Genomic DNA, 23,559 nt, shown 5'->3' with positions numbered 1-23,559 from the left:
CGTGGCTGGTGTTACTGGGTTAGATGACTTATAAATCGGAGTGTTTATGGAAGAAAAAAGGTGTACTGGCTTTTTAAGTGCTCCCTCGTGCCAACTACAGTTTTGATGTTTATCATTTAAAATCAGGAGTTGATGGGTTAGCTCCATTTTTAAATAAAAGATGGAGTTATCATCTACTTGACAGTTTTTACATCTTAATTTCAAAGTGTATCAAAAATCGGAACTATTGTTAAAAAGTGGAATGATTTCCTGCCTATAGCTTATAATTAAAGTGTTGAAACAAAACAAAAGACTTGTGTTCTGTGCGTGTGAGCTTGCTGATTTCTTCAGGCACCCAGGCACCTTCTAACAGTGGAACATGCTGGATGCACACAACATTCTTTTTTATTATTACTATGACTATTCCATTTGTGTGAAGCCATTTTTTTTTTTAACCTTGAAAGAGGTTCTTCAATTTTACTTTGAACAACTCAGATAGTTTTCTGTTTCTTTACAGTGCGTTTTGTCTGCTGGGCTTCAATATACTGTTTCTGGTTAGCATTGTGCATGCTGGATTTCCATCTTGCATAGTCCTGTTGTTCAAACATTTGCAAGCAGTGCCGGCTAACTGTATGGGCCTGCTTCTTTGTGTGCGTGATTTCTTCTTCCCACCTGCTCACAGCAGGTTGTCCACAGGCCTGAAGAGTAGCTAAATACTTTGGAAAATATCCTGAGATCCTGCTAAGGTCTAGCAATTTCTGCATTTATGTGTGGGGAAGCTATATATGCTGTAGTTTGGGGTTTTTTTTCTTCTTTTTATTTCTCATATTCTTGGTTAAATATTTTCAGGAGGAGATAATTGTATTATAAATAGCAGTACAAAGTGGATGGCAACACGATTGCATTCTACACTGAATAGGTCATTGATAGGCAGCTAAGTGGAACTAACTTTCTATGTCAAAGCAGACAAATTTGGAATAGTGCACATGAATCTTGTGTTATTCCCTACACAAGACCCGATTAATGGAATACTGTGAATTGATTGCAGTACCTGATGGATCATGTAACTTACATGCTCAGTGGGACTGCGCGGCATTGAATTTTATATTTACATGTTATATATAATGTAGAATTTTATATCATCTGGAGTATTTTATGAGTCCGTGGATATATGGTCAGAGATGTCGCCGCACTTGCATAGTACCAACTCTGATATATTTCCAAATGCTGTCCGCACTGAATTGAAGAGATTTTTTTTCTATTTCACCTTAGTTTTCGGTTTTTGAAGAAAATGAAATGATTTTCACATCCATTTAAGAAAGAAGTTAAAAAGTTATTTTCTTTTTTCGGTTTTATAGATTAAATAACTCCAAACCTTGAGAACAACCTTTAGTTTTTGTTCCAATATATAGAGATGCTAAAATAAATATTTAATATTTTGCTAAGAAAATTAAGTGAAGTGGCTTACGTTTTTACTTGTACTTTGCCAGTTCCTCCTGTCTCCCTCAAAAAAGTGGGCTTGAAGTAATCATCTTATGTTTTTAGTCCCTAAAATAAACGTTTTCCATGTTTTTAAGATGTTGCCCCACCCCCACCCTCTTAGAAGTAATTAGCAGTTATTTTGTACGAGATGCACATGGTTACTCAAATGCAATATGAAACCATCTATTTGGGATGTATAGGATATATAAATATATAACTTAGAATAAGTAGAGGTTGGTGTTTTTTCCCTAAAGAAGTAGGAAATGAAAGAGTAATTATTAACCATCGCCTCTTCACATTCCTGAAAACATCAATTACAGTTACACATCTTAGAAATAAGCCCACCCGCAGAACAGAAATAACTCCTTTCACAATTTTACAGCTGGGATGTATTTATAACTATAATTTGAAATATTAGTTTTGCTACAGGTCTACCTGCTTTGTAACGTAGCTCCAGAAATGTGGCTGCTGGCTTGTCTCTGATGGCACGTACTTTACGATGTGGAGTTGCTTTTAAAAATTTAATGCCATGGGAAAGTATCTTCTGATCCTCCCACCGCCAGCCCATGCACCCACACACAGGCACACTTTTTTCTCCTCTATTATCTCTTAACTAGAAAATTGTATTTTGGTAGCTTCCAGAAGAGAATTTTGAATAGTGTAAACACTGATTGTAGTAAACGTGGAAAATAATACCGGCAGCTGCAGTGAAGACCGATAAGACAAATCCCTTCGTAATGGCCTTTGAAGCCTATTATCAAGTGGGAAATCAGTGAGGGAAAAAGAAAACTATTAATATCACTTCCTTTTACAGGTCACTGAGATTACTTTTAAAGGTGAAATTGCCTGATTTTATTATTCTCGAAAGATACTGTTCAACCATTTGATTTGTTTTGTGACTGCTTTTACTTTGTTGGTGTTTGTCTAATTTTGTGTGAACTTGATCTTAACAAACTCTAACAAAGACTTTGTTAACAACTTATCATCTTATTTCTTATCAGTTCTTTAATGAAGAAAGTATATTTTGTAAACGTTGGAGCAGACTGTCAGTAAGAAAAGGAGATTTTTATCTTGCAGTGAAGATAGGAGATGGAGTAAAATTTTGGAGAAAATAATAGGAATGCAGTATGTTTCACATATATATAATTTTTAATTTACCTGTGATTAGCGTGTCTGGGGAAGGCATCTCTGTTGTGGCTTGCCTCCCGTCCATCACTGGCCTTGAGTGCTGTGTTCTTTGTGGATTCTGAAACCCAATTGTCTTTATCCTAGACTGTGGGGAAAGTGTATATCCCTGTGTCCTGTGGAGAAGTAAATTCCAATTTTAAGTGAAATTTTATTTCCATATTCTCCATCACATCAATCCCTATCGGTGACATATGTCAGCTTGTGGCTCCTCCCTCCCTTCTTCCCACTCCTCTCTCTCTCTCTCTCTCTCTCTCTCTATATATATATATATATATATATTATATATGTATGTATGTATGTATGTATATATGTATATATATGCTTATATATACATCATAACCTATTTTTAAATTGAATGCAAAGTGAAGAACAACTTATATTTATGGTTTATATTCATTGACATAATTTGTATTCTTAACCTAAAAATCTAAGTTTCAAATCCTATTTCCATTCCATATATTGCAAAATTGTTTCTGTTTGGCAGTCAGTCTAACCTTTGGTAAGTAGGGAAAAGGAACTACATAGATTTTTAAATATATTTTATTTTATGTATTTTTTGCATCATTTTTTATTTTTGTACAATTATGCATTTTCATCTTGGTTATATTCCCTATATGGTTCCACCCTGTTCCTTATTTTGACCCTAATCCCTTCTCCTCTCCCTCCTCCCATAGTGTGTCTCTGGTTTATAGTTGCTTGTTGATTTTGATTTTTGCTTTATTATAATTAGTCTTTTTCCTGGCCCCTTATTTAGGTTTTCCAAATTCCTGCTATGAGTGAAACCAGGAATTCCACTCCTCTGTATTTACCCAGAGGACACAGAATCATTCATTCAAAAGGGCACCTGCACCCCTATGTTTATAGCAGCACTATCTGCAATAGCTAAACTATGGATACATAGATTTTTTTAGTTTCTCTTATATAATAGGTCATGCCAGATGTGATGCAGGCAGTGTTCTAGACTCTGAAGACATGACAATGACCAAGACTTGTATTGCATTAGGAGATGGAGATACTAAACATGGAAACACATACTAGAGTAGTAATTGGTACTGAGATGTTTGATGAAGACTATAAGACAGGATAATTGATAGTAAGGGATGAGAGAAGGTAGCTAGAGCAAGAAGTCAACTCTGAGTGGCTAATATTGAGTTCAGACCTATGAGAAAGGGGGCAGCAGTGGAAAAATCTGGGGGAAGAAAGTCCCAAGTAGAAGGAACGGCAAGTGCAAAGGCCCTGTGAGAGGAATAGGCCTGGTGTGTGTGAAGGCCAGAAGGAAGATCATGTGTTGAGTGTAGTTAGGAGAATGGAAAAAAATAGGTGAAGACCAGATCATGTAGACTTTTTGTAGATCAAAGAACTTTTTCAACTATTATTGTGAAACTTTTTTTAAAAAAAGATTATACAAGAACTGGGGTATAGGCCAGATGCGTGGGAGGGTGAGAGGATTCACCAGAGACAGAGTAGGGAACAGAACAGGCAGACTGAAGAAATACACTCCTGAGGGGAGCAGCGGGCAAGACAGGAGAGGTCTGCTTTGCCATGTGGGATTCTCACTGGCCGGCCGGGATCGAACCTGCACTGCTGAGGCTGCCAACAGCTTCAGAGTGCAGCGCTCAACCGTCTGTGCCACCAGGGAGGCCCTATTATTGTGAAACTTTTGAGAAGTTTTAATAGGATGATATGATGTCATCTAACATCACTGTTGTGAGAAGGATGAACCACAGGGGGCCAAGTGTGGAGAAGGGAAATTATTTATAAGAGCATCCGGGAGAGAGGTGCTGATGGCTTCAACCAGGAATTCACCAAACCCTGCCCACCGCCTGCTTTTTTATAGCTCACAAGTGAGTGGCTATTGCAATTTTAAATGGTTGAAAAAAAATAAGAGAAGAATAATGTTTTGTGATACATGAAAAGTGTATGAGAGACAGATCTGTGTTTTCTCTCTGTGCTAAGTTTTGGAATTCTTGTTGATAGGAAGAAGCTTAAAATGCCTTGATTTTCCTTAGTACCCAACAGTTAGTGGCTTAGCAATGGTGGATTTATTGTGATTTTTTAGAACTCAGGACCAGTACTGAAATTTTTGTGAACAAGAAGAACTGCCCTCAGCCACTATTATCAAACACCAAACGGCTTTGAAAATTAGCTTATACTGCAGACTTGATGATGTTTCCTAATGAATTTAGTCTGAAATTACAATACAAAGCAGTGCTTACTTGCAAAATTTATACTGTGTTAAAGTCATTTTGACAACTGATGCTTGAATCACAAATAATGTCACGCTGCTTTTTACATTTCCCAGGCTGAAAAAGATTAAAATGAGAAGTGATCTACAGTTTCAGCAGCATTTTTCAAATCTCAGTGCAAGAGCAAACGGAAGTTTCCATTTTTATTTTATTTTTTAAAAAGATGTATTTATTTGCGCATACAAGAACTGGGGTGTAGGCCAGATGTGCCAGGGATCAAATTTGTGCTGCAGAGGCTGCGAATACCTTCACAGTGCTGTGCTTACCCCCTTGCACCACCAGGGAGGACTGGAAGTTTCCATTTTTTAAAAAAACATTTAACTCCCCAATTGAGCATCTTCAACTAACCTTCAGTTGAAAGAGATTAAACTGCAGTATAATGTTAGGCTAAAGGCAAATCTCAAAAGAAGAAGCTTAACAAAATTCTGTAAATGTCTTCCAAGCAATTAATTTGCTCAAGTAAAATCATATACCTGTGAATTGATGTTGGAATTTGGCAGGACCTATATGTGGTGATGGGGGGAAAGCATTTCAAACATGAAGTAAGTAAAGTCTTATTAGAGATTGGCATTCACAGATGCATGCTTACTATTGGCTTCAATGATAGGGAATGCTAATTTTGAGCTCCAATTAAACAAAATTTTATCCTTAAATAAACGAATTCCATTCTCTTTATTAGTCACCATTATTACAAAATAAACTGTGCTTTATATATTATTTTGAATGTTGTTAAAAAAAAGGTTTGTGAAAGTTTGTTATCCTTCTATTGTATGAGTAACTATGTAATGTTATAAGTTGCTTGTAATGGCTTCTGGGCTCACAAAGCCAAAAAGATTTACTGTATGACGTTTACAGAAAAAGTTTGGCAACCTTTGGTTTAGATTGAGACTGTCAATAGTGGAGATAGTAAGATTGAACTAATTTGACATATGTTTAAGAGGGAAGGCAGAAAGGATTGACAGATGAGTCAGATTCTAGGGAAGGGAGCTGAGAATTAAAGGTGAGCATCTAAGTGAATGGTGGTTTTATTTACTGAAATGAGAAGGCGGGTGGGAGGGGACAGGAGCTGGTCTGGGGAGGCAAATCAGGAAATTCTTTTTGAACTTAGTAGATTTAATATGTGCATGAGCTGTGTAAGCATTGAGGTCCACTTAAAAATTTACTATGAGTCTTGATCTCAGAGGACGAATGGGACTTGAAAACATAATTTCGATAGTCATGAATAAGCACCTAAGTTACTTCTAATAGCATGGATCTACCACGTGAAAAAGATTGAAATTGGACCCTTACACCATATATAAAAATTAACTCAAAATGGATTAAAACCGGTCACAAAAATTCGATAGTCATGAATAAGCACCTAAGTTACTTTTTTTTTTTTTAAAGAAGGATTTACTGAGAAGGTGGCATTTCTTTTTTATTCATTTATTTGTTTATTTTATTTGTTTGTTTATATATGCACTGGGTACAGTCAGAAGCACGGGAGGGTGAGAGAATTCACCAGAGCCAGAGCGGGGAGCAGAGCAGGCAGACGGACCCAAGTACACTGCTGAGGGGAGCAGTGGGTGGCAGGAGAGGTCTGCACGCCATGTGGGACCCTCCTCCGGTGGCCGGGGAGCAGCCGGGGATCGAACCAGCGCTGCAGAGGCCGCGGGGAGCTTCGCAACCCAGCGCTCAACCGCTGCGCCACCGGGGAGGCCCTCCTAAGTTACTTCTAATAGCATGGATCTGCCACATGAAAAAGATTGAAATTGGACCCTTACACAATATATAAAAATTAACTCAAAATGGATTAAAACCAGTCACAGAAAGGCAAATAGTCTATGAATCCACTTATATGAGATATTGAAAACAGTCAAATTCATGGAAATAGACAATAGAATGGTGGTTACCAGCAACCGGGCCGGGGTGTGGGGGAAGGATTTGTGTAGTGTGTATAGAATTTCAGATAACAAGATGAAAAAATTCTTGATCTGTTTCACAACAATATAAATACACTTAACACTATTAAACTATACACTTAAAGATGATTAAAATGGTAAATTTTATGTCTGTTGCCACAATAAAAGAAAAATCCTGTTGAAAATGACAAGAGCTGAAGCAATTTTTAAAAAGAATCACAAAGTTGGAAGACTTATACAACCTGTTTTCAAAACTGACTCTGAAATAGCCCTATTAAGACAGTGTGGGGTGATAAATAGACGGGGAGAGCAGGAGATCTGAGTAGAGCTTAGAAATAGATCTGGACACAGATGTTCAATTGGTTTTTGGCAACAGTGCTAAGAAATTCAGTGGGAAATTTTCTTAAGCAAATGGTCTTGAAACAACTGAATATCCATTTGGGGGAAAGACAGATTAGTGGCAAGTAGAATCTTTTGCAAGTGACAGAAGCCTTCTGTATCTTGATTCTGCTGGTATTTTTTTTTTTTTGTTTTGTTTTGTTTTGTTTTAAGTGGTATTGAGGGGTAGGAGGAGAAAGAGAAGCATGGATCTGGGTGGAATTACACAGAGGAAGGGGAAAGACAAGTGGACTGGAGACTGGTTGGGGTGGTCCAGAAGATAGAAATTGAAGGAAGAGGCAAAGCCAGCAAAGAGGCTAAGAAAGTACTGTCAAGGAGAAAGAGAAAGCTGGAGCGTGGGGTGTCCTTGAAATCAGTGAGTGAAATGTTCAGGGAAGGGAATCAACGACTCTTTATGGTGTTGATGAATAAGGTGAGGGCAAGACAGACCAATAAATAAGACAAAATGGAAGTGGTAGTCACCTTGACAAGAGTCCTTACTGATGGCAAACATCAGATGGATGTGAATTTCAAGGAGAATGGATAATGAAGAAGCAGAAGCCATGAAAATAGACAACTGTTCATGGTGTCTTGTCTTAAAAAGAGAAGAAGAAATGGGATAGTAACTTGAGGGAAATGTTGAAGGAAATTTTTATTCTCTTCATTTGAAGAAGCCCTAGCACTTGTCCTGTAGAATTTTCCATTGTTGGGATTTAGCTAATTGCAATCCATGGGTGTAGTTTAACATGTTCCCCCACTTTCTTCCCCTATAAATTATTTGGATCTAGTGATGTAATCAGGTGGAAGTACCATTACCTTTGGCCAGACTGAATCATAAGTTGTGTGGACCTTCCTCAGACGCAATCCTGGATGGTCATCCCTCTAACTGTGATGTTCTAACTCTGTTATTGGATCTTCTGTTACCTGGATTAATTCTTTAAAGAGAAACTCCACCTCAACTACTTCTCGGGTTACCCAGAAGTACAGTTTGCAGAGGAAAGAAGACAAATTTTTTCTTAATAGTTCTAAAAATAGTTGGTTTTCTATCATTCTTGAAAAGTGACCAAATGAGGATGTTTTGATATTTATCTGTTTTGAATTTGTGGATTTAAACCCAATTGATGTGCTCTCTTCTTTTGTAACACTCATCCTTACTAATGGTCAGAGTTTCTTCAAGTTGGCCCCTAAGTCCTTTGACATGGTCCTAGTCTTTGATAATTCCCTTGCTTTCTGATGTGACAAGATAGAGCAACCTCATTTCTGCCTCAGACCTGGAATCAGCCATTTTTCCAAGAAACATAGAGCACCAAATGGTATTTATAGAAAACCACTGGGGTGCTAGGAATGTTTGATGCCACTAGGCCTTTTCAGTGTTCTGAGGCAGATTCAGAAACTGTGTCACCACTGCTGTCTTTCCAGAATCCAATAACCACTCTTTTCCATCAGAAATTTTTTCACTCTGAAGAACTTGACCTCCGGCTCTAGAATTAGAATGTGTCCTTTTTCAGTAGAACATACCAAAGTTTATGTATATCTTCATTCTTTTTGTTCCTTAACTGCTGGCAGATCCATGAATTCCAGGTTTTACCTTTTTTTGCCTCCAATTCTTTGAATCATCAAAAAATTCTTCTAGTCCTTTCCTTGGCAAAGTGGTATAATCTACACTCATAAAAAGATGTAACTTAGTTGATTTTTAGGCAACAAAGAGAAAACATGCCACCTGTGCCAGAGGGGTCCAAAGGGTTTAAAACAATCTGGAAACTTTTTGGGTGACTAAGAGTCTTCTACCAAGAATATCAAACTGTACCAGTCTACTCCCTGTCTCTATGAATTTGCCTGTTCCTGACATTTCATCTTAAATGGAATCATTTAACATGTGGTCCCTTGTGAATGAGTTCTAGTAGTATTTGTTTTGGCACTCTCCTTTTTATGGCCAAGTAATATTCCCTTGTATGAATATGAATGCCATAGTTTGTATATTCATTCATGGTGGATGGACATTTGGGATATTTGACTATGGGGAATATTGCTGCTTTGAACATCCATGCACCTTTTTTTGTGTGTGGATTGTGCACTCATTTTGCACTTTTTTTTCCCCAGTGTCTTTCTCGAGAAGCGGGTGGGAGCATGAACATTCAGTTTCTTGGTACAGTGGTAAGTAAGAAAGAATGATTACTTTATTTACTTAGTAGATTACTTTATTTTCTTAGTAGATTTACAGAAAATAAAAAGTGTTTGCCTGATTTAACCTTATGTTTGAATCTGTCTTCATCATGGTTTTATTTTGCTATTAAATGAGAGGTCTTTGTGTAAGAAAAGGGTTCTTTACTGTTAGAGAAATTTCCATAATAGAATAATTTTAGTTTCTCCTTAAAACCAAAGATAATAGTTTAGAAAAATATTTGTAGTTTGTTGAGTGTTTTAAGTACTTTTTTCTACTGGAGATTTTCTCCCAGTTCTTATAATAAAAATAAAAACATGTTCTATAATGATGTTTTTGAAAAGAATGATCTTGATTTTTTTAATTAATTTTTTTGTTTAATTTTCCTCCTAGCATTCCCTTTTAGTTCTTTCAGACCTGTGTTTCTAATGAAATTAAATGACAATTTTCATCTTAATTTTTTCCACTTAAGATCCTATTAATCATTTTCCATATTGATGTAAAATATTTATAAGCATCCTTTTTAATGGAGGTATCGTTAACATTCTGGTGAGTAGATTTAGTATGGTTTATTTATCTGTGAATCTCACTGTTAAGTATTTGGAGTGCTAGTGAACAACTTCATGTGTTTTATTTTTTTGATGTTTGGGTTATTTTCAAACATGTACAGGATTTAAAAAATATGTACATATAAGATGTATTTCCTCATAAATAGAGTCAAAACCATGAATCATAAATGGTAGCTCTTAGTATAGTGCCACCACCATATATTATACCACTTTGTGCTCTGCCTGGTATTAGCTGTAATTTTCAGAGGTATTTAACTATCTGGTGAAAAAAGATTTACTTTCTATTCATTATTATCTGTACTTACAAGTTTACAATTATATTAGTGATACTAGTTACTTTAATTTTCAAAATACCTGTTGAGAAAGTTACTGTTTTAATTAGTGTCTCCTTGTTTATTGCTATTGTATTTGAATGTGTTCATTTGCTGGGTGTCATTTCTCATGTGGGAGATGCATGTCTGTCTCTGTGTGTACCTAGTTAAGGTTGTAGGTGCACACTGGGTATTTTTGATGACTTGATGGCAGTGAGAGCTTCAGAAATCTGTCCAGACAGGCCTGTGGCTCGGGTCCAGTGTAGAGATGTTGCAGCCACTGAGGCAGCTTCAGTATCCATGCTGTGCATTTATCCATGTGCGTGTGGATAGGGCAAGGGAGCTTATACAGTAAAGACATATTTTACAGTATCTGTATGTCCTGTAAGTGCTGGACCTAAGATGTGTGCTTTTATTTTTCTGATTAATAGCATCATATGCTTATTTAAAAAGAAATTAAATATGGAAATGCATATCATACAAATTATTAGAACTCTCAGAGAAATGACCACCAAAGGGTGTGTATGTTTGTGTGTGTGTCCCTGTGTCTGTGTACATACATATATATATTTAGAGAGACAGAAGGGCAGGTGCAGCCAAATGAAGAGAAAGAATTTAAGTAATTGATTCATATGATTGTGGAAGTAAATACTAAATCTGCAGGGCAGGCCAGAAAGAGTCAGTGCAAGTCCAAAGTGTGCCTGCAGAATTCCTTCTTGGGTGGGAGCACTGCCTTTTTCTTCTGCTGATTAGATGAGACTCACCCTCTTTTGTGTAGTCTTAACTAAAGGCTGCTAATTTGAATGTTAAATTCATCTGATAATAGGGAGCCTCCCTTGTGGTGCAGGGGTTAAAGTCTAATTGCTATCAAGCTATCTCCAGCCAATGCGTCATGAGTTCAATCCCCAGCCAAGGAGCTACCCACATGGCGCAGCAGACCTCTCCTGTCTCTCCCGCTGCTCCCCTCGGCAGTGTATTTCACTAGATCTGCCTGTTATGCTCCCCACTCTGGTGAATCCTCTCACACCCCCACACCTCTGGCCTACACCCCTATTCTTGGATGCATAAATAAACAAAAAATAAAATCTTTTAAAAAATCATTTAAAAATGTCTTCACAGAAGCATCTAGAATAATATTCAAATATTCGGGCCTAAACAAGTTGCATGTTGCCCAAAAGAAGAAAGAAGCTTCGACTATACTGAGCAGCTTCTTCATAGCTGTGCTGCTGGCATTTACCCAAGGACTCTCGAGGAACTATCAAATTATACGTCTTTGACGCTTAGCCAGAGATCTTAATGAAACCAAATCATACCGAAGTTCTTAAACTAATTTAAATCTCAAATTGTACATTTTAAATTAAGTTTTTATTGATAATAAATATACTTTATTTCTTATTAGCCTTGAAAGCTTGAGCGATAATACCAGTAGAATAAACATGTTTTACAAAGAGTTACCATTAAGAATGATATTAATATGACCCTCGATACACGAGCACAATTAGATTCCAAAGTAAGCATTTACGAAGTAACAGCGATTAATGACAACCATCGAAAACAATTTTGAACTCCATCAGTTTAACTCAGGAGGGTAAACTTAATATGATAATTCATCTAGTTGAATTGTATCAGCTTAGCAGGAAAGTATGTAAATATGTGACCCTTACCTAGCTTCTAAATGGATGCTGTGCTGATAGATTTATCAGTTCCATTAAAGAACTTTGGGGAACTTTGGAATTTCAGCAATTGTTCCCTTGGAGGCTGAAAACCCAACCTGATCTCATACTGGGACCATTCTGGTCTGCATATTTCCATAATTTGCCTTCGCTACTAATATGACAGCAAGACACAAATAACTGTTTCTAATAATATCAGATGGAGTTGTGGAGGACAGCATTTTAATGTAGTAAAAGACCTCCCCGTGGGGTTGTTATTGCTACTATAGAACAGCAGCCACACAGTTGCCACTGTAGTCTCTTAATTGATTCGTTTAATTAGCAAGAGCTGAAGCTTAGGCTGTATCTTGTCATCTGATATCATAGGGCCCAAGATTTGCCTCATTCCCATTTATAGATATATAAACACCATCAAGAACTTCTACATCTTCTGGAAACTCACTTAAGGATATGGAATTTTAATAGAGTAAATTCCCATTTGTTTAAAATCTAAATAATTGGAAAATGAAAAGAACAAGACGTGTTAATATTGTTTTTCTCTCTTCAGTATTTTTTTGTGAAGTAAATAATGCCATGCACTTTGGTTATAATGGTTTTGCGAACATAGACTTCCAGAAAAATTCTTCAGTCTTCCAGACTTCATAAGTCAGTAAGCAGGCAGTCCCTCACTCCTCTCTCATCTCCATCGACCCTTTTCTGCGTTATCTACCCCATTCCTCTCTCTGTATGAGTTGCTTTTCACTGCGGGGTCACTTGATGCCACTCCGTGGCCCAGCCTGCATTCGCAGCCTCCCCAAGTCGGCTGACTTAAGTCTTTCCTCTTGGGCTCACCTTCTGGCAGGTCTGCTGGCTGAAATGTCCCTTGGATTCACCCACCCAACCCCAACTGCACTGACTTCGAGTTCCATGGATGAAGAAGGCGGGGGGATGGGCGATGTCTGGCATCGAGTCCCCAAGCTTCCTCCAGATGGTCCTTCCACCCCACACACAGGGGACTCTATTCCCACGGGGTCAAACTCTACTTAACCCTCACCCTTCCCCATCCAGCCATAGAAGGCCAGTGGTGGCCACAGGCCAGATGTTTGGTGTAGGGTTGATGAATACAGATTTATTACCAAAAAAGTAAATCTGTAGAATTCTATCTTGCACATTCCCCAAAAAGGCAAATGTGGGCAAAATAGAATTTTATGAAATGCACTTAAAAAATGACATATTCTAAATAATAATAATCTTAATAATAATAATCTTCATCCCCAACATCATTTTCGTAATGTGTGTTCCGTGTACCATGTAACCAACCTAAGAGCGAGTTGTTGGAATATAATTAAATTTGCTTCCTTGTCCTCTGAAGTTGGCATGTGGCATGTTATATGAAAGTGCAGTGATTAATATCCCATTGCGTGATGCATGTTGAATAAAAACTTAGGCGAGATGGACTGCCTCTCCCTTGCCTACTAAGAAGTGTGCTAGGTGACTGTGCTTGGTTTCTGCTCTTAACCACTGACTGTGGGTAACAGTGAAGACAGACCAACATCGTGAGCATGGGGCAAGTGTGAGGTGGCCAGGCATAGGCTGATGTGGTTGATCTGTTAACTTCACAGTTTTCCTTACTCTGGTACAAAAGCTGTTAGTATCTGTGAGGCATAACCCATGGGGCATTGCTCTCTGAGTAAGAAAGTGCACTTCATGCCTCGCCTGTGTTTCTTTCACGAGGCTTTAAAGCCTAGTGCTTATGGTGGTTTATGTTGTCATTCTGATACTGATTGCTCATCTGTGATGAGATAGGCATAGGTTCTGACAGTGCAAAGGGGAGAAGACACCCCTGCCACAGCGAGCTCACTGTCAACTGAGGATCTATGTGAGCAGCTGATTACAGTGCGGTGCGATCAGAGTGGTGACAGCAGTGTGCATGGGGTTGGGTACCCTGGGACTTGGAAAAGGAAATGGAGGAATCATGAAAGCTCCCCAGGGATACAGAGAGAACAAGCGAAGACTCTCTGGATGAATAGTTTGCTGGCAGGGAAAGGCATTTCAGATAGAGGGGAACAGCATTTGCAAAGTTCCTGAGTCAAGATGTTCAGAAACTGCTGTGATGCCAGTGGAGAAGGTGCAGAGGACTGGAGAGGCCCAGGGGCCTGAGGAAGAGTGGATTGATTAGCAAGGGTGGCAGGTAGGTGGCAAGAGAATGGGAGAGAATGGCAGGAGCCTATGAGGCAGGACCCCTAAGAGAGATGGGTTTATCGAGGGGCTTAAAAAGGAGACACAGTGAGGTGTGTTTTGTATTGTTTTTATTTAAAAAGGAACTTGTAGGAGAAGGCAAATAAATGAGATTAAAAAAAATAAATAAATGAGAACCCAAATGGAGAAAAGGTAGAAGAGATGATGAGTTGGACTTGTATTTGGATTATTTTAAATTTAAAATGCCAGACATTTATGATGTCACAGAAATTTCTAGTCTAGAGAGCAGGAATAAGCTGAAGGATGAGCATGTAAACTGGTGCTTGGTGGGCATCGTGGAGGAGAGAACCGAAGCCCCTGCAGTGGGTGAGGTTGTCCAAGGGGATGACGGGAAAGGAGATTGGGGCTCAGCACGTGCCCCTGGGAAATGGCCCCATCTAAGACGGGGCAGGGGGTGTGCCTGGCCTCTCTAATATAATCATTAAAAAAATAACATTGTTTGTTGTCCAAATCATTTGCATTATATGTGGCCATTGGAAGCCAGTTTAGTCTAACCTCAATCATGATTTCACAGTATCCTAGGGTGTCTCTAATTATTTCAGAGTATCTCAAAATTCTGCTGCCATCTGCTAACGAGCCTCAAAATAAAATTAATTTTAATGAATAACATAGTGCCTTGCATTTGTAGGATGCTTTAAGGTTTTAGAACGCTTATTTGATTCCATTCAATTTCTAAGGTAAATAAGCCGACAGCAGCTTAGGGTTAGTTGTAAAAATTAGGCACACAGCACTCTTTGAAATGTTGTCAAATGCACATATTTGCAATTCCTGAGTTGTGTATTCACAAGAAATGCCCACCAAGCACTACAGGATGTTAGTGACTATTGGGGTGGGTGGGGGCAGGGATACTAAGTAAAGGTATATTCCCTGCATTTGAATCTTAGGTCTCCTACTACTGGCCTTGTGAACTTGAACAAGTTACTCCACTTCTCTGGGCCTCAATTGTCTTATGAGCAAAATAGCAACTTTTAGAGAAGTGGTGAGGGATGACTAAGAAAATGTTTGTAAAATGCTTGAAAACAGCAGGCCCTTGGCACATAGTAGCTCCAGCATTCTCACAGCCCCCCAAAATAGGTAATACACTTTTCCTTCCCTCTTGCTTACTTGCTTGGAGACATGCTGTCATCCGAAATTATAATCTCCACTGAGAGCACACTTGGTGCTCAGTCTATAGAAAAATTTAGAGGGGAAATCTCTTCTATTTGGAAAGGCTGATTTTTGTTCATATTACAGCAATGAGCTCCTCTCTCATGTTGTCATTGAATGCTGACTAGAAAGCGCGTATTTAAACGGGCAGCTTGTGGGCGCAGGAGGCTTAAGAACCTGACTTCCTTGAAGAGATAGGAAGCGCAACAACAGCCTTGACCAGGGAAGACGTTGGTGCCTAGCGTCTGAAAGGCAGAATGTTCTGGTAGAGGGCATTTATGGTGGTGCAAGGGGATGTCTGAGACTGTTTCATGGAGGCCCTTCGAGACCCCTGGGGTTAGCGCACACTGTGTTGGTCATTCTTACTCTGGGTACTCTGACTGTTGTTATTTAACTTAGGAAAAATGCAAAGCCCCAGGCTCTGCTCCTGGCAAAGCTGTCCCTGTGTCTGAAGGGAAGCCTCGGCATCTGCATTTGCCGAAGTCAGTTTAAATACACCAGGACTGGGATGTGAAATATATTTTGAGACTTAATGTAGAATTAGTAACTATTACAGGAAATGTCTACCAAAACCATCCTGGTGGTGTATGAGTCAAGCGTAGGGACCACATTCTGGATGCTGCTTACGGGATACTTAGAGGGTGGGGCTTGCATTCGCTGGGTTGTTTGAGGTGGTTCATCAGCTGGTGCAGACATTCATAACACAGACCGTTTCTTTTTTTTTTTAATTAAAAATTTTGGGATTTATTTATTTATACAAGAACTGGGGTACAGGCAAGAGGTATGTGGGGGGTAAGAGGATTCACCAGAGACATAGTGGGGAACATAACAAGCCAGGCAGATAGACTGAAATACACTGCTGAGGGGAGCAGCGGGCGAGACAGGAGAGGTCTGCTGCACCATGTGGGTAGCTCCCTCATCGGGGATCAAACTTGTGCTGCAGAGGCTGCGGATAGCTTCATAGATTGCTTCTTAACCCCTTGCGCCATCAGGGAGGCCCAGCACAGACCTTTTTAAAGGGAAGGGGCATGGTAGGGCCTAAAGTGTAATTAAATCCACAGTATCCTCAAGTGTATCTGTGATGTTCACTTGTTAATTGCAGGGTTTTTTTAGATTTAGCCTGAATTATTTCAAGTCTCAAACCCACAGGGCAGTGATAATTTGTTTTTTAATTTTTTCACCAAGAGCGGGGTTCTTTGACCTTGGCAGTCCTGACATTTTGAATTGGAAAATTCTTTGTTGTAGGGGACTGTTCTGTGCCTCATGGGGCAGCACCTCTGGCCTCTCCCCACCAGGTCCCAGAATATCTCCCCAGATACACCCAAATCAGACATCCACCGTCATCTCCAGACAGTGCTAAATGGGCCTGGGGGCTCAGGAGGCAAAATTACTCCTGAACCATCAGTCTAGGCTACAGGTAATAGTTGGGGTTTCAGAATTTCCTTTCCCAATTTGCTAATAAGCATAATGTTCTAGAGACGAAATTCCTAGATCTCTATGCCCAGTGACCGGAAGCTTATAAAGCTTTACCCGCATCCTGGCCCATGCAGGTACCTTCTGAAGAGAAAATGACAACCTTTAGCCTGAGCTTCCAGGGGCTTCGGAACACGTTCTGTTGGTGTTTGGTCGTGGGTAAGGGGTTCTCTTCTCTGTCTCCCCCATGTTGGATTGTAAGCCGGATCTGCCAGGGACAGCCATTGGTGAAAAGCAGGACAGGTGCTAGTCTGCGTGATTGCATTCTGTTGAGGTGGAGCCTTCCTGCCATTTGAGTAGCTCACCCATCCCCGTTAGCACCAAATGCCCGCACATCCCAAGTTGCAGCCTGTGTGGACAGCTCCTGCGTCCCCGGGAGCTGCTGCTCTTCCTCCTCCCTTCCATTTTGTCCAAATCTGTGATCTTCCTGAAGAGATGCAGCAAACGGGATGTTAACAAGCTTCACCTCCCTGTGGCATCTGCGAGGAGGTGCTTTCTGCGCTTTTGCAGCTGGCATGTAATTGCACAGCTCTTTGCTGTTCGGTGGCACCGGCCCGAGTGCCTGGGGACTGTGTGGCAGGGTGCCGGGAGCGGCAGGCAGGAGTCAGGAGTGACGCCTCAGGTACGTGCTCCTGAGAGGTGGCTCTCCCGAGCAGCACATGCTTTGTAGAGTGTCAATTCTCAAGCTTGTGGGGGACGGCTAAGGTAATTACTAAGGTATCAGTGTTAATTACCCTGGGTAATTACCAAGCATCAGGGGATGGGAAAACTGCGAAGTGCCTTGTTTGAAACCGAACCCTTGCCGAACCACAGGGCAGGACACAATTAGTGTGTGAGTCCTCACAGGCACCCTCAGGGTTCATGTGTCCTAGACCTCACATCCCTTTTCCTGTCCAGCTGCTCAGCACACCGCCCTTTAAGACAGGTGACCTAGGGACACCGCTCACCCGGTGCCCCTCTGTGCCCTCACTTTCTGTCACCTCATTTAATCTCACAGCCACTGGAGATGAGCAGCAGCACCCCCATTGCACAGACAAGGGAAGAGCATGCTGGCGGCCACAGCCTCGCGCCCCAGGGCTTCTGCGTGGCCCCTCGCGTCCCTGGATGAGCCACCCTCTCGGTTTCTGAGGAAAAGGGGGAGAGCCAGGTGCCGTGGCTGAGTTGCTGATCGGTGCCTGGGTGGGGCTTTTGGGCATCCGACCTCGCTTAGATCAAGTTCAGTTAAGGTTGCCACCACTGGTGCACATACAGGATCAAGGGATTCCCTGAGAGGGCCTCAGAGACTAAAGTCGAGGGACCAACACTGGCCCCTGACAGTTGCCATTTAGGTCTCCCAGGGGCCCTCGGCCACCCCCTTCCTCTTGACAGCTGCAGCAGACCAGCTTGGGGAGGGGACTGGCCCGCCTCTCTTGCATTTGAACTTTGAGACCAGTCACTTCTGGGGAGAGCGCTGACCGCCCCGTCTTTCTGCTTCCCCATGTGAATTACTTTCCTGTGGGGTGGTGAGGGCGTCCTTTTTACAAAAGAGAACATCTAAGTCATTATTCTAGGTAACAAACAGAGATTAAAGGTACAATTCATATATGTGATTAAAAGTCTCTCCTCTCACTCAGAATATAAAGAAACCTTAGCTGATGTGCATGATGCTCGGGGTGTGGAAGGCGTGCTAAGTGTGCTGTGGAAGAGCGATTGCTCCCACTTACTGAACTCTTTCCTCCACCTCTTCCCAATGCAGCACTGAACCCCTTGAAAGGCTTCAGGAATAGCGCGCGTCACTTTGGGAATAGGACCTCCTGGCCATGTTTTTTGCAGTTACAAGTCTAGACCAGCGGCTCCTAACCAGGGGTGATTTTGTTCCCCAAGGGACATTTCTCAGTGCCCGGAGACCTTCTGGTTGCTACAAGTGGTGGGCTGCTGCTGGAACCTGGCGGGCAAGAGTTCCTTGAACTTACCGCAGGCCTCGCCGGGGAGGCTGTGAACATTGCACAGTGAACAGCACAGCCTCCCGCGCGAGAGCAGCCCACCCGTCGTGTCCCGTCGTAGCGCCCAGGCCGGCCTTTGTCTAGGTGGCGCGTGTGGAAGGGCAGGTCGAGGTCCGTGACCATCTCCTCAAGCTGTCCCAGAGCTCTGTGAAGCTCTACAAACTCACCTTATGTGCACCCAGGTAAACCGTCCACGCTACTCATGCTTGACCACCTCATCCAGCCTTAGTTTGTAAATCGGAAGCGCCGCTCATCTTAGTCGCAGTGGAGGATGAATGGTCCCGTGGAGCCGCGGCTTCTAGTGCTGGTGGCGCCCGCGTGTGCTTTGTGGCCTCGCCCAGTGTTGATCGAAGTTTCCTCTCAAACATTGTCCGCAGTTAGGAGCCAAAGGATATATATATATTTGGTATATTCTTTTTGTTTTTTTTAATTTTTTTTGATAGAGGCATGCTTTATTTATTTGTTTGCTGGTTTCTTTGTTTGTTTTGTTTATACAAGCACTGGGTACAGTCAGAAGTGCGGGAGGGTGAGAGAATTCACCAGAGCCAGAGCGGGGAGCAGAGCAGGCAGAAGGACCGAAGTACACTGCTGAGGGGAGCAGCGGGCAGCAGGAGAGGTCTGTGCGCCATGTGGGACCCTCCTCTGGTGGCCGGGGAGCAGCCGGGGATCGAACCAGCGCCGCAGAGGCCGTGGGCAGCGCTCAACCGCTGCGCCACTGGGGAGGCCCATATTTGATATATTCTTGCCTGTGTCTCGGTGGCTTTTCAGAAAGAGCAAACTCGTCACAGTCCAGGCTTGCCCATCCCAGGGGTGCTGGCTGCACCATCTCCGTTAATACCACAGTTGCTCACAGTGAAGCTCAATTAGCTATTGTAGCATCAATGTATCCATTTGTTGAGACTAAGCCTACATAAATACACGCTGTGTGCTCCCCAGGTGAGCACAGCAAGTCTGTGCTTTCCACAAAGGCTGTGTCCTCCACTCGCGGCTCTGTGCCAGGCGGGCGAGGCCGGCACGCACAGCCTGGGCCGGGCTTCTGCACCTCACTATGTGTGGCTCCCTCCATGCCCGCTCTCAGCGCTTCTGCAGACCTGGGCTTGACCACAAGCCACGGTCAGGTACCCGTGGGGTTTAATTTATGAAGGTGACTGAGCATCAGCACAGCTAGGTGAGTGCCATTGACAGGTTGTACATTTACATCTCACGAGGTGGGGGGGTACCCCAAGCCTCCTGGGACCACTTGGGAAGCACCAGGGTTGTCAGGAAGCAACAAGGAGGCGGCGGGGGGGGGGGGGGCGGGAGGAGGGGGAGTCGGGGGGATGGGAGCTGGGCAGGAGGCTTAATGAGGGTTTCCACAGGAAAGGCAAGGTAGGGCGGGGTAAACAATCTAGGATTGACTCGTTGAATAATGTCCCTGGCTCTGGGCTTTTGGGGCGATCTCTAGCTGTCTGGTACCTGGTCCTGGGATGACTCAGGACAGGCATAATGGCACGGTGAGTTAGATACAGGGAGTGGTTCGCCTGCACACCAGAGGCCTGTTCCCAAGTAACTTCTTCACTGTTTTAGGAGTCAGCAGCCCGGGAGGGGTAGTCTCTCCCATGTCTCTAAGACCCACAGATGTCAAAACTCTAAGATACAGAAAGTCAAAACTAAAAACATGATTAATACACATATAACGCAGAAATGATGGATTCCCAAGGAAGTGATGTGCAGCAAGTAAAGCAACGAGGACTGCAGTCTGGGCCAGAATGGCGGCCGTTGGCAGGACGCGGCGGCCGATCTCTGTCCTCCAGAACTTGGCTGCATGGTGGTAACAGTCCCTGGGCGACGAGTTAGAGCAATGTCAGAACTAGTCTGAGTCACGTGCTGATCAGAATCTAGGGAGACTGGACGTACCTCCGCTGTCAGGAAATGGGGTGAGTTGCTTTTGATCCTCAGCCAGAGCCCTCCGGCCGCCCCTGCCTGCCCTTTCCTACACCCGGTGTTCCTGCCCTCCAGCTTCCTGCAGGAAGTACTAGGGGTCCCTGCCCTGTGGTCACCAACCTGAGCTAGAGAGAGGTAGTTTGGCGCTCTGGGGCACACTCACACCTGCAGCTGGATCGGGGTTTTGAGTGCCCCTAGACTCTGCGGCCACACAGGGCACAGGCGCTCAGGGCCCTACTGAGTGTGTGTGAGCAGGGAGCCCCCACAAGGGCCAGGGAAAGCTCAGGGCTTTCCATCCCTCGGGTGACGACACCCTCCGAGGCACACACAGGCACCCAGAGGACAAGTCTGACAGAGCCCTGGGAGATCGCGTTGCTGGTCCCCATGCTTCCAGCTGTTCGCGTGACCTTCGGACCTCAGTTTCTTTGTTGTCACGTGAAAGGTCAGGTCCATGACCCCTCAGGGCTTCCGCAGCCCTGTCCTTCTCCGAGAGTGAGCTCATTTGTCACAGTCTGCAGGAGGCTCTGCCACGGTGCACAGCCTCATGCATCTTGTCCTGACTGGCTGTGGTTTCCTTGGGCGGGGCCTCTCTTGGGGGCCCTGCCTGGCTCCCCGCCGCCATCCAGTGTCCCATCCCTGCATTCTGGGGACAGTGTGTGGAGCTGCCACAGGCTCGATGCTAACAATCAAGATTATGTGTTCCACTTACTGTGACTTTTTTGTGGTTTCTGGGGGGAAAATGCAGATGCTTTTCAGTTATTTGAAGGGAATTTTGATTAACCCCCTGGGTAGAGTTCTCTGTACCACCTGCCACGGAGAAGCGAGTTTTATTGAACTGAAGGTATAGAATTGAATTGCTCATATTTGTTTTCTTTCTGGTGCCTATAGTATTATTTCAAGCTAAAGCATTTTAATAAATATTTAATAAATATCTGTCTAAAATAGGTTGAAACTGCTAGAAACAAAAGTGCTTTTGTTCTTTAATTTTAAATGCAAATGAGTTCATTTGACTTGGAAGTGGAATTTCCACGTGGAAGACCCATGTTTTTCCTCTATGTGTATAAAAGGTAGTTGTGCCTGACTAGCGTAGCCAGCGTCCCTTTAACTGCATGTCTCAGTATTAGTCCTTGGAAGCAATTTCTTAAATTTACTGCAACCTCACTCTGGTAGATATTTTGCATCCATTTCTGCTTTTTACTTATGGCTAGAATTCTTCAAGGGCTTGATTTACAGACAATTTTCAAATGGCTGCTTCTAAGGCCTTTGTAAAAATCATTTTATTGAGATATAATCCACATTCCATACAGCTCCCCCATTGAGAGCACACATTAGTGGTCTTTAGTCTATTCACAGAGCTGTGCAACCACCAACACAGTTGGCGTCCATCACCCCAAAAAGAAGTCCCCTGCCAGTTAGCATCACTCGCCTTTTCCTCCCATCCCACCAGCCCCTGACAGCCACTAATCTGTATGTTTTTTTTTATCATTTTGGACACTTTGTGTACATGACAACATACAAAACGTGGTCTCCTGTGCTAGTCTCTCTCAGTCAGCTTAGTGTTAGCAAAGGCCCATCCATGTAGTAGCGTTGGCCCTTCTTTTTGGCCCAATAACACCCTGTTGTGTGGCTGCACCGCGGTCTGTTTTCCCCTTCTTCAGTGCAAATGCTGGCATGAATTTTACCTTCGTAGCTATTATAAATAATGCTACTGTGGCCATTCCTGTGCATTTTCTTGTGTGGGCGTGTTTTCATTTCCCAAATGGAACTATGGATCTCTGGATCACACGGCTGCTCTGTGTTCAAGTTTTTCAGGACCACCAGATTGATTTCCCAAGCAACTGGCCCATTTTACAAGCTCGCCAGCAAAGTGTAAGTGAGCCACATCCTCACCAGCTTGTCTGGCTTTTAGATTCCAGCCGCCTAGAGGGTGTGAACACAGGACTCGCTTTTAAATATTTTCTATGTAGAATTCCTCCTTCTTCCTGGAACTCATAATTCATATAAAAATAGCCAAAACTGTATAGTGGTTGTGTTTTGTTTTTAACAGCAACTCTAATGAAACACAAAGCCACATACATTCTAATTATTGTACATACAATTAGATTTGTTGTCTCTTCCTCCAACAAATAAAATGTCTTTGGTGTTAAGCAAAGCGGTTCCTTTCATTTCCCGAGGCTTTTTTTTTTTTTTTTAATGGTAGCACACACTGTGCAGGAAGGTCATTATATATAAAGAGAAGAAAAACGAATAATCAGCATCCAAGAGAAAGTTAATGTTGCTGTATAATTTTTTCATAGGCATCTTGTAACATTTTTAAATAAATTTTTTTTTTTTTTTTTTGCACATTACTGGGCAGTTTCCCCTTGTTGCCTGTGAGCTGATGTTTTGCTTTGGAGACTCGGAGAGATAGTGAAAATATTTGTCAAAGCTTCAAGTACCAGTGCTTTCATTCCTTAGTCACTTTATTATTAATCCTATTCTGTGGACCACCCCCATGTGTTTGTAAGGAATATAATAACTGACACTATTTAATTAGCACTAATATTGTGAAGAAGGAAAAACATATTAAGTATCTTTCCGAGTCACTAGTTCAAAATTAGCAGAAGCCGGGAAGAAAATGCCCTTGTCTACCCACCCGTTATCTTGCACTGCCGGGGAGCTTGTCATTCCGCATTCACTCACTCATTCATTCATCCATTCATTTGTTCATTGATATTTGTTGAGCACATACTATGTGCTTGTCTGGGTCTAGGGAAATGGACCCATTTCAACAGGACAGAAGTAATGAGCATCTGCAGGCACCACTGCCACATCCTGTCTACTGCGTATACATAAGTGACTTGGGGGGGACACATTTGTCCCCCCAAATCTCCTACATCCCAGTAGTAAGACTGAAGACCCAAGAGGTC

The 23,559-nt window shown here is 42.3% G+C and overlaps 1 protein-coding gene and 1 long non-coding RNA gene across 5 annotated transcripts in view; one reads left to right on the top strand and one right to left on the bottom strand.

The window, feature by feature from the left end:
• Positions 1-11,952, bottom strand: part of LOC129146860 (uncharacterized) — a 48,361-nt gene extending 36,409 nt beyond the window's left edge. Inside the window, exons 1-2 of the long non-coding RNA XR_008554160.1 lie at positions 11,880-11,952; positions 2,620-2,762 (exon numbers count right to left, since the gene is read on the bottom strand). This is a non-coding gene — a long non-coding RNA (uncharacterized LOC129146860). The remainder of the gene's footprint in view (positions 1-2,619; positions 2,763-11,879) is intronic.
• PCCA (propionyl-CoA carboxylase subunit alpha) overlaps positions 1-23,559 on the top strand; it is a 299,717-nt gene that overhangs the window by 236,901 nt on the left and 39,257 nt on the right. For all 4 annotated transcript variants that reach the window (XM_037528749.2, XM_054701346.1, XM_054701347.1 and 1 more), the window contains one exon: positions 9,275-9,328. In XM_037528749.2, coding sequence (XP_037384646.1) covers positions 9,275-9,328 — 54 coding nt within the window. The remainder of the gene's footprint in view (positions 1-9,274; positions 9,329-23,559) is intronic.

Source organism: Talpa occidentalis, unplaced genomic scaffold (assembly GCF_014898055.3).
Source record: "Talpa occidentalis isolate TD23 unplaced genomic scaffold, MPIMG_talOcc4v2.1 talOcc4.5, whole genome shotgun sequence".
In the NCBI taxonomy this organism is placed as follows: Eukaryota; Metazoa; Chordata; class Mammalia; order Eulipotyphla; family Talpidae; genus Talpa; species Talpa occidentalis.
This window is presented reverse-complemented; position numbering and strand designations above follow the sequence as displayed.